The 17,835-nt window shown below is 41.5% G+C and overlaps 2 protein-coding genes across 3 annotated transcripts in view; both read right to left on the bottom strand.

Annotated features, from left to right (window-relative positions):
• Positions 1-17,835, bottom strand: part of SYNE1 (spectrin repeat containing nuclear envelope protein 1) — a 432,020-nt gene that overhangs the window by 381,325 nt on the left and 32,860 nt on the right. The window lies entirely within an intron of this gene.
• On the bottom strand, positions 8,719-9,109 carry LOC119253488 (translation machinery-associated protein 7-like). Its single transcript, XM_037521014.2, has one exon. It carries the CDS (start codon positions 9,085-9,087, stop codon positions 8,893-8,895), a length of 195 nt encoding a protein of 64 aa, XP_037376911.1. The 5' UTR covers positions 9,088-9,109; the 3' UTR covers positions 8,719-8,892.

Raw genomic sequence — 17,835 nt, 5'->3', positions numbered from 1 at the left:
TGGAAGTCTCTCCTGTTTCCTTCTATACATTGCTGATCACATTTGGAGACTTGTCTAAGAAATGTGCCTACCTCTTTGTATAGCAAAGGCTTCCATCCCAGCTCAATCCCACATAGTTCCCTCCTCTTTGCTTTTGTATCCTGTCAACCTCAATTTTTAGAAGGCAATTAAAGACACAGTGGGTGCTTATTGGATCAAAAAATTGCAATTTGAGGTATACAGATTCAGGTAGAAGACCTAGAAAGTGCCCCCAGAAGGGACAAGGTTAATGGTTTTTGTGGGAAGAAAAGAGGAAGATGAGTAAATGATAACAGATAATGAGTGTGAACAGTAACAGATAATGAGTGTGAACAAGCTTACACAATTATTCTTGACTGTACATATTGGTCAGTGATTCTATTCTCTGTCAAATAGCCCATAAACATCAACTTTCCTGATGCAGATGATTTCTCAGACAACTGTTTGATGGCTTCTTAAAACTGCTGGTTTTAACCCAGTTTAACAGTCTTTGACCTAGAGCAAAAGAAACTAATGCAATTTCTCTCTCATGGCCGACCAGTTCCATTTCAAAAATGGCTCCACATGTGTCAACTTTTCAAAACCTGTCCTTCCTTTTCATACCAAATACTTGAACTGGACAAAAAGAGGATGCCATTCAACTTCCCCCTACCTCTCACTCCCTTTGTGACTCTCTTCAGTTTTTGGTTAATATAGCTTCAGGCTGGATCCAAATTGACTCTCATTAACTGAATGATGTTTGAGGGAAGAAAGGGATCAATGCAGTAGGTGCTGAGGACTCCCAGTTGTTTCACAACCAAGGGAAGATGCCAGATGCCCAACTTTGCTCTTTGTTGTGTTCACGTGAGGTAAACTAAATGACATGCCTGATGTGTAAGTTGACTGCTGGTTTTATCAGGAACGCTAATGCTTTCAGATACACTACTCTGGGAGCCTCCTGTCAATCCTTACGGAAGAAAAAAGTGAACATCCGTTCACATTTAGCTAAGTTATTTTGTTTGTTTGTTTGTTTGGTTGGTGGGTTGGTTGTTTTCATTTTTATGGAAATATTTTAAGAGAATAGCTCTTAGAATCATGTTCTTCTAAGAAACAAATATGAACCAATGTATCAAAACATTAAATGCAAGATTTTTGTGCAGCCCTTTTTGTTCATTTTTTTTCAGATGTAAGTTTAGATTGTTTATTTGATATACTTTTTTGTAATCATATTTGGCTATTGAAAAAGATTAAATCTTTTGCAACAACACTCATGAAACTTGAGGTGAAACTTATACCAAACAAAATGAGTCAGAAAATTAAAACAAAAAGCAATGGTTTCATTCATATGTGGAATCTAAATAAAGCCAATGAATTAACAAAACACAACAAAAATAAGTCTTAGACTCCAAGAACAAAGTGGTTTCCAGAGTGGAAAGGGGGTAAAATGGGAAGAACGCAGAGGGCTAAATTTGACAGGGTTAACATTACTGATCTTTCTTTGATTTTGGGTGCAGTGTGTGGGTGCATTTATGGAGCTGTGAAGCTTTACATCCTTTAAATATTTGTATGATAATTATGTTGATTGTTGATGACATTCAAGAAAGCTATGATACAGCATTTGAATGTGGTTCCGTAATCAAGTATGATGTCTCTCCAGTTTTAGAGTGTGGTGCCATGCAAATAAGCAGGATCTTTGAGATTAGAACCACCTAGTTTCCCTACCACTTACTGGCTATGTACCCTTGAGCAAGTTTCTTAACCTATCTGAGCATCAGTTTCCTTAGCTCTGAAATGGGGAAACTAATAACAGCTCCCTCACAGGGTTGCTTGGGAGTTAAGGGGGCAGTAGATGTTTAAAATATACAGCACATTGGGCCTCCCTGGTGGCACAAGGGGTTAATACGCAACCTATGAAGCTATCTGCAGGCACTGCAGCACAAGTTCGATCCCCGACCAGGGAGCTACCCACGTGGCACAGCAGACCTCTCCTGTCTCCCCGCTGCTCCCCTGAGCAGTGTATTTCAGTCGATCTGCCTGTTCTGTTCTCCGCTTTATCTCTGGTAAATCCTCTCACCCCCTACACCTCTGGCCTGTACCTCAGTTCTTGTATAGATAAATAAATAAATCTTAAAAAAATATACAGCACTGTGCACTTACTCTATGGTAAATTTTATTATTATTACCTTCCATCTTACAACTCACTGTGCCATTAATCCTTTAAAAATTTATTTGGTTTAAACAAAGTTTCTCTTATAATCCTTGCAGCATTATCAGAAATGTTCTGGGAAAAGACCATTGCACAATCCACCAAATGAGAACAAAGTGGACCCTGACTAATCAGCAGACATGCCCATGCACGTCTTTCTGGTAGCCATTCAGTCAGCTATTAAATTGTTCCTGCTGCGGTTTTTCTTTCTCTCCTTTTTTTTTTTTTTTTTTGTAAAATATGTGCCAACCCATCTTCTTTACTAGTGTTTAATCCACAAGAACTGTTTGTTTGGTGCAGTTCTTGGCAGGTGTTCACATTCTATAGCTTTAGGATCTCTCCAAAGTAAACAGAGATTGTTGTGCATAAGCAGATTCTCAAGTGGTCCAGAGTAGATGAATATCACGGTGCTGACTAATAAGGAGGTGCCACCGGGTGAGAGGAGATGCAGTGGTGGACAGCTCAGCAAGTACAGATTGGGGCAAACTGGTTGGCAGATACTTATAGCACAAATACTAGCACATATTATGGTCTGGATTTGTGAGCCCTGCTATGCAAAACTCAACCCTCTATGTACTTGTACGGTATTATTTTTTGTTTCAATAAATCAGTTTCCACGAGCACGTTATACTCAGAGTGCTTCATGCCTATGGTTTTGCTATTTGGCATGTTCACGTCTCTGAACCCGGCCATTTTGTCACCAACCTAACTTCGAAGGCATACCTTCCTGAATTTGTCAGAGTAACTAAAGAATCTTTACTTTGAAAAGAGGGCTCATCCCAGAAGACACAACATATCCAAATGAGACAATGACAGGCAGCCCCAAGGGCATCTAAAACCTTGGCAAGATACTTTGGGCCACAGCAGGTATTAGAAGAGCTGGCCAAGTTCTTGACCTTCCCATTAAAATTAGCCAGAGGAAGTGCAGAAATCATCTTACGCTCTCCCAACCAGGCTGTCAAAAATCAGTGGAAAAATCCAGCTTTGTCTCTGTGCTTCCTGAGTCAAATTGCATTTAGTCCAGTTAAACTAAAGAAGAATAGCTAGCCATCAAAGCATGCAGAGGAAATGCAGATGCAGTATGACTTAATGATTGTACATTAACAAAAGGTCTATGGAAAACAGATTGTGAACCAAAGCAAATATATTTTAGAGTAACCATTTTTATACTAAAAGGACCTGGGATTTATAAAATGCCAGTTTTCAATCATCAGACAAACATAACTGTAATACATTAAACAGGGATCTTCTTTTTTTTTCTTGAAATTAAATCAAGTTTTAGATGAAAAGATGATTCCCAATCACTGAGGATAATAAGTGTTTCTTCTGCTTTGCCAACAACAAAGCCTGTTGCCAATAGTTTGATAATAAGAACAATTTTATTAGAAGAGATAATGAATGCAGGCTTGGGGAAGTCACACAGCTAAGCTAGCACCCATGTTCTGGGGCAGAAATGTGGACCTAACATCACATGGTTTGCAAAAGGCTGGGTAGAAGCTGCTAATAGAGGGAATTCTCCAAGGTGAAGGTGCATGAAAACAACTCAGTCTAAAAATGGCATAGTTGCGGTGTTCTAAATAAAATCCTTTTTTAACACCAAAATGTTTCCAATCATTATGGTAATTTTTCAGACAGTTTTAGAATGAAGAGCCACATTCACTGTCATTCACTTCTCCCCATTATTACAGATTTGAATGTTTTTTTTAGTTTTGCAAACAATATTTATTATTTATTAGCCTATATCTTCTCTACTTATAAAAAGATTTATAGCATTTGATAGGCCTCACTTAGAAAGGAAACACCAGAAATACTCGTTGGGACAAGCCTCTCATCTTTACTTCCTGCATTCTTTTTCCCTGTAAATACTATAAAGTGACACAGTATTTGCATGGGTAGGGTTGTATATGTGTGTGCTTGTGTGTGTGTGTTTATTTGTAAAGTATTATCCTTCCTATATTTTGTCACGTTTCAGATATTTATTGTCAGTGTAAATCCCAACATAGTACACCAACATGCATTTACAGGGGAAATATTTCCTGGTTAAGTGGAAAATTGTGAAAGATGGCTTCAGGAAGACCTGCATTGTAAGCAGCTTTTTTTTTTTTAATAATAAATTTTATTTTTATATTCCCCACACAATTGCAACCCCCCATTTTGACCCCAATCCCTCCCCTCCCGCCACCCATCCCCTCAAAAGTGTCTCTGGTTCATAGATTTTTGTTGATTTTGATTTTCACTGAATAGTTATTCATTTTCCTGGTTCCATATTTAAGTTTTCTAGATTCCTGCTATGAGTGAGACCATCTGGTATTTTTCCTTTTCTTTCTGGCTTATTTCGCTGAGCATGATCCCTTCCAGCGCCATCCATGTTGCTGCAAATTGCATGTGTTTATCTTTTTTGAATGCTGAGTAATATTCCATGGTGTATATGGACCACATCTTCTTGATCCAGTCATCTATTTTTGGGCATTTGGGTTGTTTCCAAAGCTTAGCTATTGTAAACAGTGCTGCTATAAACATAGGGGTGCAGGTGCTCTTTGGAATTGATGTTTCTGTGTCCTTTGGGTAAATACCTAGGAGTGGAATTGCTGGATCATATGGAAGCTCTATGTTTAGTAGGTCCAGAAATCTCCACACAGCTCTCCATTGTAAGCAGCTTTATGATGAAATATTTCATCTAGAAGCCTGCCCTTTCTTTCCTCAGGTTGCTGTCATCTGTGTCGCAGAGTAGAACTTGCACTGATCATGGGGACCCCGTATGTTGCAGAGTTCTGGGTTATTCTTTCTGTCCAGACTAACATCTGCATCGAGCAACGCTGCTCTCATAGCATAGATATCCTCTGGCTCTCATAAATCCAAAGAGGGCATCAAGCTCAGGGCTTCTTGGCCCGATCTCGGATCTGGTGGACTATGATTGCAGCCAAGGCCTTGGGCTGGGAAGGAGAAAGCATGTCTTCAAGGCCCTGGATTAAGTAAACAGTCTCTGCACTGAAACTGTGTGGCTGGCCTGCCATCCGTCATATTAAAAGTAAAAATCTAGAGCACAGAATCATTGGCACTGAAACAAGAACAAACTATTTTTCTTTTGTTAAACTCCTGAGATGTAAAAATCTCCTAGTCTTCAATTCTAATATTCTGACTTTGATGTCATTTCCATACATTGGAGGCATTCAGGCTGGCTACCTTTGTGGAATCTATAACTTCGCTTTCTTGCTAATGTTCATAGTTTAAGAATTTTGACCTCCTGCTAGGCATATCTCTTCTATGAATTCATAGAAATAATATTTCCTGGCCTCCCTGGTGCGCAAGGGGTTAAGCACAGCACTATGAAGGTATCTGCAGCCTCTGCAGCATGAGTTCAATCCCTCGCCAGGGAGATGACCCACATGGCGCAGCAGACCTCTCTGTCTTGTGTGCTGCTCCCCTCAGCAGTGTATTTCAGTAAATCTGCCTGCTCTGCTCCCCACTCTGTGTCTGGTGAATCCTCTCTCTCTCTCTCTCTCTCTCTCTCTCTCTCTCACACACACACACACACACACACACACACACACGGCACCTCTGACCTGTACCCCAGTTCTTGTATGCATAAATAAATAAATCTTTAAAAAGAAAGAAATAATATGTCCTATCACTTTCACAGGAAGAGCCACATTTTATTTTCAGGTTATTCACCTAAAAATAAAACTATTATGCCTTTGGAAATAGGTATTAATTTAGTAGGCTAACTAATTTCAGGAGCGTTTTGACTTCAGATGCCCATCACACTGACACACACACACACACGAACTCTGTAAGAAGGACACTTCACCTGCCAACCCAGGCAGGCTCAGGGGTCTAAGCCCAGGAACATAAGGATGCCTCCTTTCCTGTCCTGTGTGGGGGATTCTACTTTTTGAAAAGACAGCAAGGATATTTCTGGCCCCACACGCTCTTCCTGGAGTCCAAGAGGGAGAGACTTTTCCCTCCCACTAAAACCGAGTGGGCTTGGGGACTGCGGTGACAAGTCGGACGTGTCAGGAGCGGAGCTGGGTGCGTCTCAGGCCGCGGCCTCCAGCTCGGGGACGCAGACGCCCCGCTTGGAGCCACCATGAGAAGCCGGTGCGGGGGCAGCAGCCGCTCAGCCCAGGCCAGAGCTAGCGGGGGACGCAGCAGCAGCCCCCACCCGCCAGGCAGCGCCCCCCAGGAGCTGGCTGGCCGAGAACAGGCCTCAGGGGGCAGAGCCAGGGTGGCCACGGCCTGTCCCGAGAGGGGGCGCGCCCTGGAGCTCCAGCCCCGGCCCCAAGGCTGACAGAGGCCCGTCCCTGCCGAGATGGCATGTGATGTTAGGGTTAGGGTTAGGGTTTAGGGTTTTTCAAATAGTTGGGTACTTTTTCCTTTCCCTGCTTGTCTCCACCTGTTCAACTTTGCTAAAATCTGCCCTGTGGAGCTCATCCTAGGAAGGTAAGAAAAAGAAAAACACCGCATGGTCTCACTCATGGCAGGGAGTTAGAAAACCTAAATAAGGGACCAGGAGAAGGACTAATTATAATATAGTAAAAATCAAAATCAACAAGCAGCTACAAGCCAGAGACACACTATGACACACTACGGGGTGGGGGTGGGTAGGACGGATTATGGTCAAAATAAGGGGGGGGACCTGAATGGGGACTATAACCAAAATGAAAAGCATACATTGTGCAAAAATGAAAAATGATGTAAAAATGTATAAAATAAAATATATAAAAATTAAAAAGGCTCTCCTAGGCCTCAGGAACCACCGCTGTGAAGACTCTGCAGAGAACTGCTGTCCCCCAAGGCCCCCCTCCTGCAGGGCGCCCCACAAAGTACCAAAGAAGAGCCGGAGGGGGCTCCTCCCACACCACATGGCATGCCCAGCGCCTCCAACTGCCCTCCTGGCATCCAGGGGATGCCCCAGGAGCGCCCAGTCCTGTGTATTCACGAGTCTCCACCTTAGCACTTGCTCGGCTTCCATTCCCTCTACCCCGAGGCCATGCCCATTCCAGTTTTGGGGCAAACCCCTCTTAACTCTCCCCCAGAGTCCCCAAAGGACACCAAGCACTGCACCAGTGCGTGCTGCTGATCCCTGGGTCAGAACCACTGCAGATGGACCCAGGCTTGCGGGCTTTCCAAATGCTTCCAGCTGGTTCCAGCAACTGTTCTGATCCCTCAACTTCAGTCTCTGATCCACGTTATTCATGAAGATTAATTTTTCAGAGCATCGCTCTCATAACTGCATTCCCTTGCCACCTAAAAATGGGTTACCACTACCTAGCATTGTTCTTATTCCATACGCTGGTTCTCAAAACTCTTTCCACTCTGGCCTCAACCTACTTTCTAGCCATGTCACCAATGATCAGCTGAGAACTGGTCCATGCAGTGCCAAACTGGACCCCTTCGCAATCCCTAAGTGCTGTCTGGGGTCACCTCCTCAGCTGCAGACGGCCCCACTTTTTGCAAGTTGCCCCTGCCACCTTGAATACATGCTTTCAACTCCTCTGCTGCCTCTGGTAAAAATTCTCCTCAGCACCTACTTCAGAGGCAAGCTCTCTGGCGATGTGATCATATCTGGAAGTTGTCTTTTCTGGCTCTCAAAATCCGGAGCACCTTGTCATCAACCTTTTCATAGTAGAGCTGACATCTTTCCTCATATTAGTATCAATATTTGCTTACCTTTCCACATAGCTGCCCAACTCACTCCATAAAAGTACTTAAGAATGTGTGTGTGTAGACACACACACCTGGTAATGAATTAAAAAAAAATTATAATATGGCAGCTCTGGGCAGCTGCAAATATGAAATTATCTCAGCAGGAAATTCAGAAGGAAATCATGTTCTATCACCTTGTAATCATTTATTCTATTAATGCTGCTTTCAAAGGACTTTGAAATGTAAATGACTCTCTTGATTCACAAACAATACAGTACAAAATGTAATTTAAAATTGCAATCACTCTAATAAACTGGTTTCCATTATGAATGGCTGGAAAATTTATACTTTTCAGCAAAATAAATGATGGCTCATTATTTATATAATTATGAGTAGCCCCCAATGCAAAGATTATACTTCCTTTTTTGTACAGTTGTGTTACATCATTTTCTTGCAGTTCAAACATTGGTTTCTTTTATTGTGGCCTTTTCAACTTTGGAAATATTTATAATTCGTCAATGAAAATTGATGCACAGTGTCTAACTACTTTGTGGAAGACTGCAATCATTCAATATTTTAAATTACTTTTATCATATTATGATATCCAGCATTTGCTTGGTTAAGAATATGGACAAAATTGTGGAGTGCACTAGAATTAAATTATTAGCACTTTCATTACAGGGCTTTTGTTTTTTTTTTTTTTTTTTTTTTTCCAAATGAGTTGGTTTAATTCCAGGTAGTACAGAATTCAAGATAGAACAAAGATGAAGATGAGCACACTTTGGCAGGATTCTACACTGGGTTTTCTCTGACCTCACAGGTAAGGTAGAAATGGCTAAGTGAGAATAACTAAAGATGAGCCCGTGTATGACTTCTTATTTTATTATTATTTTTTTTTTACAAAAGTTTATTCTTAAATGTACAACAGGCTCCAAGACACTTCATTCTAGCTATTGGCGTCGAAAGATACTATGGCAGAGAATCCACATGTTGAAATACGAATGGAATTAAGGACCACCATTGCCTCAGGCACAAGGAACATCTTACTTTTTGCCAGATTTCTTAATTCCACCTGTGGCCAGGGGGCCTTTCCCCGCAGCCTTCGCTTTTAGCTCCTCGAGTTTCTTCTGCTCCTCTTTCTGCTTCTGCTTGAATGCCTTATCTTCCTCATCCATCTCCTTGGCCTGCTTCTTGAGCTGCTTCAAGGGCTTCTTCTTGCCACCTTCGCGGCCGGACATGGCGCCACCGCCCCTCACCCGAGACCCTCTCATTACAGGGCTTTTGAAGTGTTACAACTCACATATTTTACAATTATTTGATTGCTAAAAAGCTATAAATAAGCTATCTAGTAAAATTACCAAACTGAAAGTTACTTTGCACTAAAAGAGAATATATGAAAGTGTATTTTGAACGATCTCTGCTCAGATTCTAAATAGAGATCTTCATTAAGGAGCCACCTTAAGGCAGGACTTCTGGTGCACCCTGGCTTATGGGTCACATCCCCAAATCCACGCAATTCAGTGGGGAAGACACTGTAGATCCATCAAACTCAACATTCTCTTTCTCATGCCTCCAGTCCATAATGGTAGATTTTGGGCAAATTCTCCATCATTACCAGCTGAGTGACTCTGAGTAAGTTACCCCACTGTTGTAAGTCTCCATTTCCTCATTTCTAAAATGAGGCCAATAATAATATCCACCAACAATAATAATGTCTGCCAACTTCCTGAGGTTACTGTGATGATTGCACAGGATAATAGGAAAGTTATTGGTGTTATCTATTTTATGATAACAATCCCAACATGTGGCCTTGGAGTCTTTATCAGAAAATTGGGAACTCCCTGTCTCCAGAGGCTGGAAAATAGGTTATACCTATTTTTACAGGTTCCAGGAATTCTACCTCAAATCCGTGCTATCAGCCTCCAGCCCCAAGCAAGCGCCCAGTGACTCTGGAGGGCCTCCCAGATGACTATTCGTGATTCATGTCCTTAAAAAGGATGCCGGTTATTGAAAAGTATACAGCTCTTAGAAAAGAGACCAGGCCTTGTTTATCATTTGTTTCTCTGCCTGATTGAATTTATTAGGTCCTGGCCTGAGAGCACATGTGGGTGGATTAGACAATGTACGAGCCCTGAGGCGGAGAGGAAGGATGCAGGGGTGGGGGGTGGAGGGGCAGTCCTACTCAGAATTATCGTAAAAATAAATGTATCAACCCAATGGAGGAGGAAAGCAGAAAACATACTTCGAGGGGAGGAAAAATCATCGATGAAGAAAGTATATGTAAGGTCTTATCTTTCTCATTTAGTGGCTAAAGTGAGGCAAAACCAAGAAAATTCTTGATAATGTATTAGGTTGAACCATACGAAATTGCCAATTTGGGGGATTAAAAGCAGTCAACTGGGGCCTCCTTGGTGGCGCAGCAGTTGAGCACTGGGTTGCGAAGCTGCCCGCAGCCTCTGCAGCGCCGGTTCGATCCCCGGCTGCTCCCCGGCCACTGGAGGAGGGTCCCACATGGCGCGCAGACCTCTCCTGCCGCCCGCTGCTCCCCTCAGCAGTGTCCTTCGGTCCTTCTGCCTGCTCTGCTCCCCGCTCTGGCTCTGGTGAATTCTCTCACCCTCCCGCGCTTCTGACTGTACCCAGTGCTTGTATAAATAAATAAATAGATAGATAGATAGATAGATAGATAGATAGATAGATAGATAGATAGATAGATAGATAGATAAATGAAAATCTTAAAAAAAAATTTAAAAAAAAAAGCAGTCAAATGAAGGCAATTTCATGGGTTGACATACTTAGCCTGTGCTAGCTGCCTCCTATGAAAACTGCTTATCTTTCAGCTGAGGCTCATTCTCAGGGAGTGGAGATGCCTATATGGAGAGCGGGATGGGGATACGAGGACAGAGGCAAGGAGGTTCTGGACACCCACCTCATTCTCCTCCAACTCACCCTGGAATAAATTTCATTACTTTATTTTACATTGGATGAGCATATTTTTTTCCTTTGAGTTATTATTAAAATAAATTGTATTGATAACATTTATAGTTCTGAAACATCCTTAAAAAAGCAGCTCTCATTTGGTGGCATATTATTATTTTAATAGACTGCTAAATTCCATTTGTTTTAGGTCAGAGAGAATAAAGATCTCTCTGTTTCTTTCTTCAACCATGAATCTCTGAGGTGCTTTAGTAAGGAAACAGTTCCAGAATGTTCTCCACAGCTACAGTGGCATCAGTCGTGGAATCTCTGAAAGGGTTATTTTAGGACCACGATGCTTGCTATGCCCTGCTTGATCTCTTAAGGAGCAGGCTTCAGTCCTAATGTCCTTCACCTGAACTGACCCAAATGTCACTATTAATTGGCAGGTTCTGGGGAAAAGCTAGATTATGACCATTTTCAATTTATTGAAGTTAAAATTTTCCCATTATTTTTCATTGCTTTTGATAAGTCTCAGGAGAGATATAAAATAAAAATATCCTTCCTTACAATCCTCTACTAAAACTTCTAACCTATTACTCTGAAGAGTGTCCATTGTTCCTTTGAATGGCGGTACTTATCTCATTAATCTCCTGCATTTAGGTACCAAGGTCGCTCTAAGTTTCACTGTGATAAATATCACTGAAAATAAAGAACATTTTAAAAGACCAGGATTGGAGAAAATCCAATTCAATCACACAAAATAATAACTGACAGAAAAGTAGAAAATGCCTGTAGAATAATGAAACAGGTAACCAGCTAGAGCTACTTTTTCGAGGTGAGCCGTTCAGGCACAAAGAAACATAAAAGGAACTGGATCTCTTTAGCAAGATCCTCTTATTTAACATTTTCTTCTCCTTTTCCTCCCCACATCCTGTGTATTCAGCAACATTGCTGTAAGAGATAAGACCACCTTCTCGCTGGATGTGTCAAATGCTCGGCTGGAAACTGGTAGCTGCAGACTCCCCTGCTTTCCTTTCCCCTCCCCTTCATTCTTGGCTCCCTGAAAAACCCAGGTTGCCACTAGTCATCATGGAAACCCTTTTTAGGTCAGACTTCTTGGACACATACACAAAAATCCCTCTTATGGCACATGGAACTCAGCTACCGTAAATTAGGGTTATGGGGATAGCACATCAATTGAGAGCCAGATGGATGGCCATCCTGAGGAAAGGCCCACTCCCTCCTCGGGTCTGGAAATGCTATTTCAAGAATAATGATATCAAATTTTATTTGTCACCTATATTAGACATAAATGGCACACATTTTAAAAAATGTTTCATCATTAGCCGTAGTCTAAAGAACCGATAGATGGAAACAGTCTGGCTGGCCTTCAATTTCTGCCAATTCCAACTACCCATCGATTTCACCAGAAAAAGATGCTTCAAATCAGACTAAGTGTTAAGAAACTCCACTGAGAGTAAAAGAACATCAATGTCAACAACAAAAATCACAGAAATTTTTCAGTAACACTAGCGCAATAGATGTTGCGCTAGGCAGTGAGGACAAAGAGATGTATGATATATGCGCTGGGCCTTGAAGGGCCTTACACAGTACACTGTACTGCAGAGCTCTGCTGCGCCATGTGGGTCACCCCCTGGCCAGGGATCGAACTCTTGCAGCAATGGCTGGTGATAACTTGATAGTACCAAGACTTTAACCCCTGAGCCAACAGGGAGGACCAGGGCATTCATATTTTAAATAGATCATTACCTATAGATGACAATTTATAATATATAGGACCTCCCTGGTGGCCTAGGGGCTAACTCTCAGCACTATCATCTCCACTGCCTGAGTTTGATCCGCGGCCAGGGAGGTGACCCACATGGCGCCGCAGACCTCTCCTGTCTCCCTGCTGCTCCCCTCAGCAGTGGATTTCAGTAAATCCACCTGTTCTGCTCCCCACTCTGTCTCTGGTGAGTCCTCTCACACCTCTGGCCTATACCCCAGTTCTTGTATGCATAAATAAATAAAATAAATCTTAAAAAAAACAATTTATAATATATAAAATATTCAGAAATGACCAGTGACAGTATCACACAGAAAGGCAGGAACATTTCTACAGATTTTTGTCTGGATTGCTTTATATCCTTGAGTAGATACCAGCTGAACTGACATTGAAAGCCCTAGCCAGTGGCTGACTGGGCTCTAAGACATACAAGTCAAGATCAGACTTGGAGAAGGACAAATAATCCTCTCAGAGGGCCAAGCTGCCCTTACATTATGGATGGTTGTGACTGGGGAGGAGGGAGGAGTGGATTATATTAGCTTTACCAGAAGAGGTCTTTCAAAATAGGTTTGCTTGGCTTCTGCCCTGACTTCTGGTAAACACAGAGGAAGAGAGGGAGGTAATCTGCCTCTATTTTTTTTTTAAGGTAACATTAATTTGCCATACTGTGTAAGTTTCTGGAGGGTTTTTTCTCACCTTAGTAACTGTATTTATCTCATCTCACCCACCCACCCCCAAATGCTCATTCACCGCCTACCACCAACCAATTTGGCATTTTGGTCCCTTTTACCCATTTACTCCCCATCTCCATTTCTTCTAATAATCACCATTTTATTGTCAAGGTCTAAGGGTTTTGTTTTGTTTATTCATTTGCCTTTTCTGGCTTTATATTCCACAAATTCAACAATTCTGTAGTATTTACCCAAAGAAAAAGAAAGCATCAATTTGAAATGATAAATGCATCCCTGCACTCACTATTTACAATATCCAAGATATGGAAACAACCCACCTGCCCAATAACAAATAAATGGATAAAGAAGATGTGGAATCTATACATGATAGACTAATACTCAGCCATCAAAAGATTAAATTTTGCCATTTGCACAATGTGGATGGAACTTGATGGGATTATGCAAAGTGTAATAAGTCAGAAGAAGGACAAAGACCATAGGAAATGCACTTTTTTAAGGATTTATTTTTTATTTATTTACATATATAAGAACTGGGGTGTAGGCCAGAGATGTGGGGTGAGAGGATTCACCAGAGACAGAGTGGGGAACAGAACAGAAGGATCCACTGAAATACACTGCTGAGGGGAGCAGCAGGTGAGCCAGGAGAAGTCTGCTGCACCATATGTAGGTAGCTCCCTGGCTGGGGATCGAACTCATGCCACAGTGGCTGGCAATAGCTTGCTAGTGCCTAGACTTTAACCCCTGTGCCACCAGAGTAGAGAAGCACATTTTAAAGAAGCTTCTTAGGTGATTAACTTTTCCCCCTCCCTGTTCTGCATCCAAATAGTTGGTGGGGTCCATTACCCTGAGGAGATTCATCAAGTTGGCCACTGGGAAACCACCTAGAACTCCCTGTACCTTCTGAGACAAGGAATATCCCTCTACTGCAAAGCTACTCTGCTAGTAGATGGCAAAAGCAAAACTAGGAGAGCTCTGGGTTTTAAATGCTTGCATTTCTTTCCTTCCTTTTAATAGAGCCCATTGGAATTTATTAGTTGTATGAGATCATTAAAGAAATATATAATAAAGAAATATTCTATTCATAGTTTTGGTTATCTGGGAAAGGCTACTATTAATCTCAGAAAATCATTTTCTGCCAGGAATCTAATATAAATTTATTTTATTTTAGATAATTATCTTTTACAGTTTTAAATAAAAACCCATCAATGTGAAAATTTTTCATCCTCTCACCAGAAAATCTAATCACAAAAATGAGTTTGGATAATATGCGGATCTAAAGAGAAAGAGGTACGCAGCATGAAATGCAATTTGAAAGGTACAAACACAGAACTGAACGGGGACTTTTTGGCTGAAAAGTCTGCAGTCAATATTTTCACCATCAGTTCATCTCACCATTAACATTGGACAGCTTCATGCTATCCATCCTGAGGGGAATTGGAGAACAGCAAAGGACCGGTGTGACCCTCTAGTATGGCTTGACTAAACATAAGTTAGTTATTCACTTGGATTATTAACTCAAAATGAAATAAGGGAGTTAGCAAATCTTAGTTGAAGGAATTCTTTTTTTTTTCTTATATACAATCTTTTACCTTTTACCAGTTTATTTGCTAGTTTAAATCTGTAGTGTCAATATATAAAAGCATATTTCATTTAACAATGGAATCAGAACTAATTTATTCCTAAATTTTTTCTTTGTTTTTTATACTGATAACATTATAAACTGTTCATCTTATGAAATAATCACCTGAAGGTTCAATAAAACATCTCAGATTATAAGAAACTTTGAGAAATTGATGGGCCCAGGTCCATCATTTTCAAGCAGGTCATATTCTAAATAAGTCAGAGCATATTAACTATTTTTATATGTTCAATTTTTTTTACAGTGTCAAAAAGGCCAAAGCAGTGAATTATGTCTTATAATAATTAGAAATGTAATTACTCTTAAACATAAAAACGTAACAAGACCAAAACCAAAAAACCAGTGTATAATGTTATTGGTATAAAAAATAAAGAAAAATTTTAGGGATAAATTAGTTCTGATTCCATTGTTAAGTGAAATATGCTTTTATATACTGACACTACAGATATAAACTAGCAAGGTTTGTGTGCTTATATTATCTTTGCTACAATATGATCACCTCTTAGGGAAAGGGATTGAATCTTTCCAATCTTAGCATCTTTCCAATCTTAGCATCTGTCTTGAAAGTACCAGATTTAGGAGGCACTCAACAGAGGAATATGATATGATGAAACCTTATAGAAAATAAAACATGCAAAGAAAATAATACAATGAAAGTATATCAGAATGAAACGCACAATGCAATTAAATGATACATCATAACTGCAGAAAGCAGACAACACCCAGGTGCTCTACATCTGTGATCTGAGGCCGCTGAGAAGTGCCAGTTCCAAGTATCTGGGAGATTCTCAAGTCAGACACACTGGTTTCAATGTCAGTGCTGCCATTTGCAAACCATGTGGTTGCTGGCAATTTATTTGGAGTTTCTGGACCTTTATCTTCTGATTTACTAAACAGGATAAAAAGGCCTGCTTCCAGGACTGTGGAAGGCTCACTAAAAGGAGCACTCAGATGTGTTCTCATTACACGTGCAGTACGGGGGTCCACATCTAATCGTTACAATCAGGTCAACAAAAAACAAGAGTGACTTCTCCACTAAACAAACCCATCCATCCACCTTCTCATTAATTCCTTTGAAGCAATATTTTATATCAGGAAAGTTCTCGGTTCCCCCCACCCCATTCTGCTCCTGTTTATTTGGATTTCAGAGACTTAGGTGGCTGATACGGGAGTCATTTTCAAGGGAAGAGCTGAATTTTTGCAAAGAAAGTCTGTTCATTATGCCATTTTAACGGGACATGGATCACTGAAATGGACTAGCTGTCATACTGGACGAAAGAATGGCATGCTGGCCTGGAAGAGGCGGTGCAGGGAGACCAGGGTCACCTCACGTGCAGAAAGAGCCAGGCGAGGTCTACACGGCCCGGTGGAATAACACTTGGACACCCAAGTGAGGTGACAAAATAACAGATTTCTGTTTGGTACACGTGAAAGCCTTGTTTTGCATGGTCTGTCCAAAGCAGGAAGGCGCTGCTCACAGGGAGGAATGCTGGTCTGAAGAGTTCAGCTGCTACTACTTTAGGATTTATTCTAAACTTGATAGCCAAATAAATTCATAAACCCTTCAAGCGGGCCTCCCCGGTGGCACAGCGGTTGAGCGCTGGGTTGCGAAGCTGCCCGCAGCCTCTGCAGCGCCGGTTCGATCCCCGGCCAGCTGCAAGGGTCCCACATGACGCGCAGACCTGTCCTGCCGCCCGCTGCTCCCCTCAGCAGTGTCCTCCGTCTGTCTGCCTGTTCTATTCCCCGCTCTGGCTCTGGTGAATCCTCTTACCCTCCCATGCTTCTGACTGCACCCAGTGCTTGTATAAATAAATAAATCTTTTTTTTAAAAAAAAATGTTTAAAAAAAAATTAAAAAACACTCTTCAAGAGACTTCTTTATGTTTGGCATTGCACAGGACTCATAACAGGGTCAAATATTTCAGGTGATTGAATTTTGCAGTAAATACACTGTACAATATTTATAAACAGTTCATAAAATAAATGCCTCCCTGGATATCATGATGTCCCATCTCCCTCTAGCTACCTCAACTTTCTTGCTCTCTTGTACTTGAAAACTCTCCCAGAGAATTCTAACACATCATCCTCTGCTTCTTCACTTCTTAGAATCTTTTGAACCTTCTTCCGTCAGACTTTCACCCTCACTGTTTCAGTGAAAATACTCTTGGCAGTGGCACTCCTCACCTCTCCAAATCCCAACTTAGATCTCATGTTACATGACCTCTCTGCTCCTTGACATTGTTAGGCATGCCCTAGTTCTAGAAACTGTCAACTTGGGCTCAAATCACCCTTTCGTCCTGTTTTCCTTTTACTTATCTTCCTTCCTAGTCTCTATCGCTGACTCCTCTTGGCTGAGAGACAAATATTGAAGAGAACCAAGTGAGAGATGAGTACTTCTGCCCCGTGGACATTCATCCTTCAGGAGATCCCTTCAGACAAAAGCTGCCTACACACTTCTGAATCCCCAATAGCTACTCCCGGACTTGACTTCACCACTCAGCAACTGTGTATTTGATACAACAGGTTTCTCCACGTCTCCACTGGCTGTCTCACAACATCTTAATTAACATTTCTCAAGTACAACACTTGGTTCCCTGCCTCAGCCTTGGGGCACCCAATCGACTGACCAGATTTGTTCAGTGGAGCTTTGTGTTGACAGTTTACATGGCCTGGAATGTGCCCGCACATCTTTCTATTCAGTTCTCTGATTGAATGTGAGCCCTTACACGTGCCTTTGTTAGCGACACCATCTCAGGTAGCATTACAGAAGTTGATTTAGTGAGTGCAGAAGTGAGCAATTATTGACCTTTATATTTTTTTAAAAATGATGCTGCTAACTCTTCCAAATGGTCTTGACAGAAACTAGATACTCTCCTGAATTTGGAAGCACTGGAGCAGAACTGTTCACAGAGCTGCTGTGGGAAAATGCATGTGGCTTTCCAGCTGCCCAGAGA

The sequence above is a fragment of the Talpa occidentalis genome, unplaced genomic scaffold (genome assembly GCF_014898055.3).
Source record: "Talpa occidentalis isolate TD23 unplaced genomic scaffold, MPIMG_talOcc4v2.1 talOcc4.2, whole genome shotgun sequence".
In the NCBI taxonomy this organism is placed as follows: domain Eukaryota; kingdom Metazoa; phylum Chordata; class Mammalia; order Eulipotyphla; family Talpidae; genus Talpa; species Talpa occidentalis.
Note: the sequence above shows the minus strand (reverse complement) of the source record. Positions and strands in the feature narration are given on the sequence as shown.

Bases quoted from the DNA above. Each gene is read 5' to 3' on its own strand.
- LOC119253488 (XM_037521014.2), bottom strand. From the start codon at position 9,087: ATGTCCGGCCGCGAAGGTGGCAAGAAGAAGCCCTTGAAGCAGCTCAAG.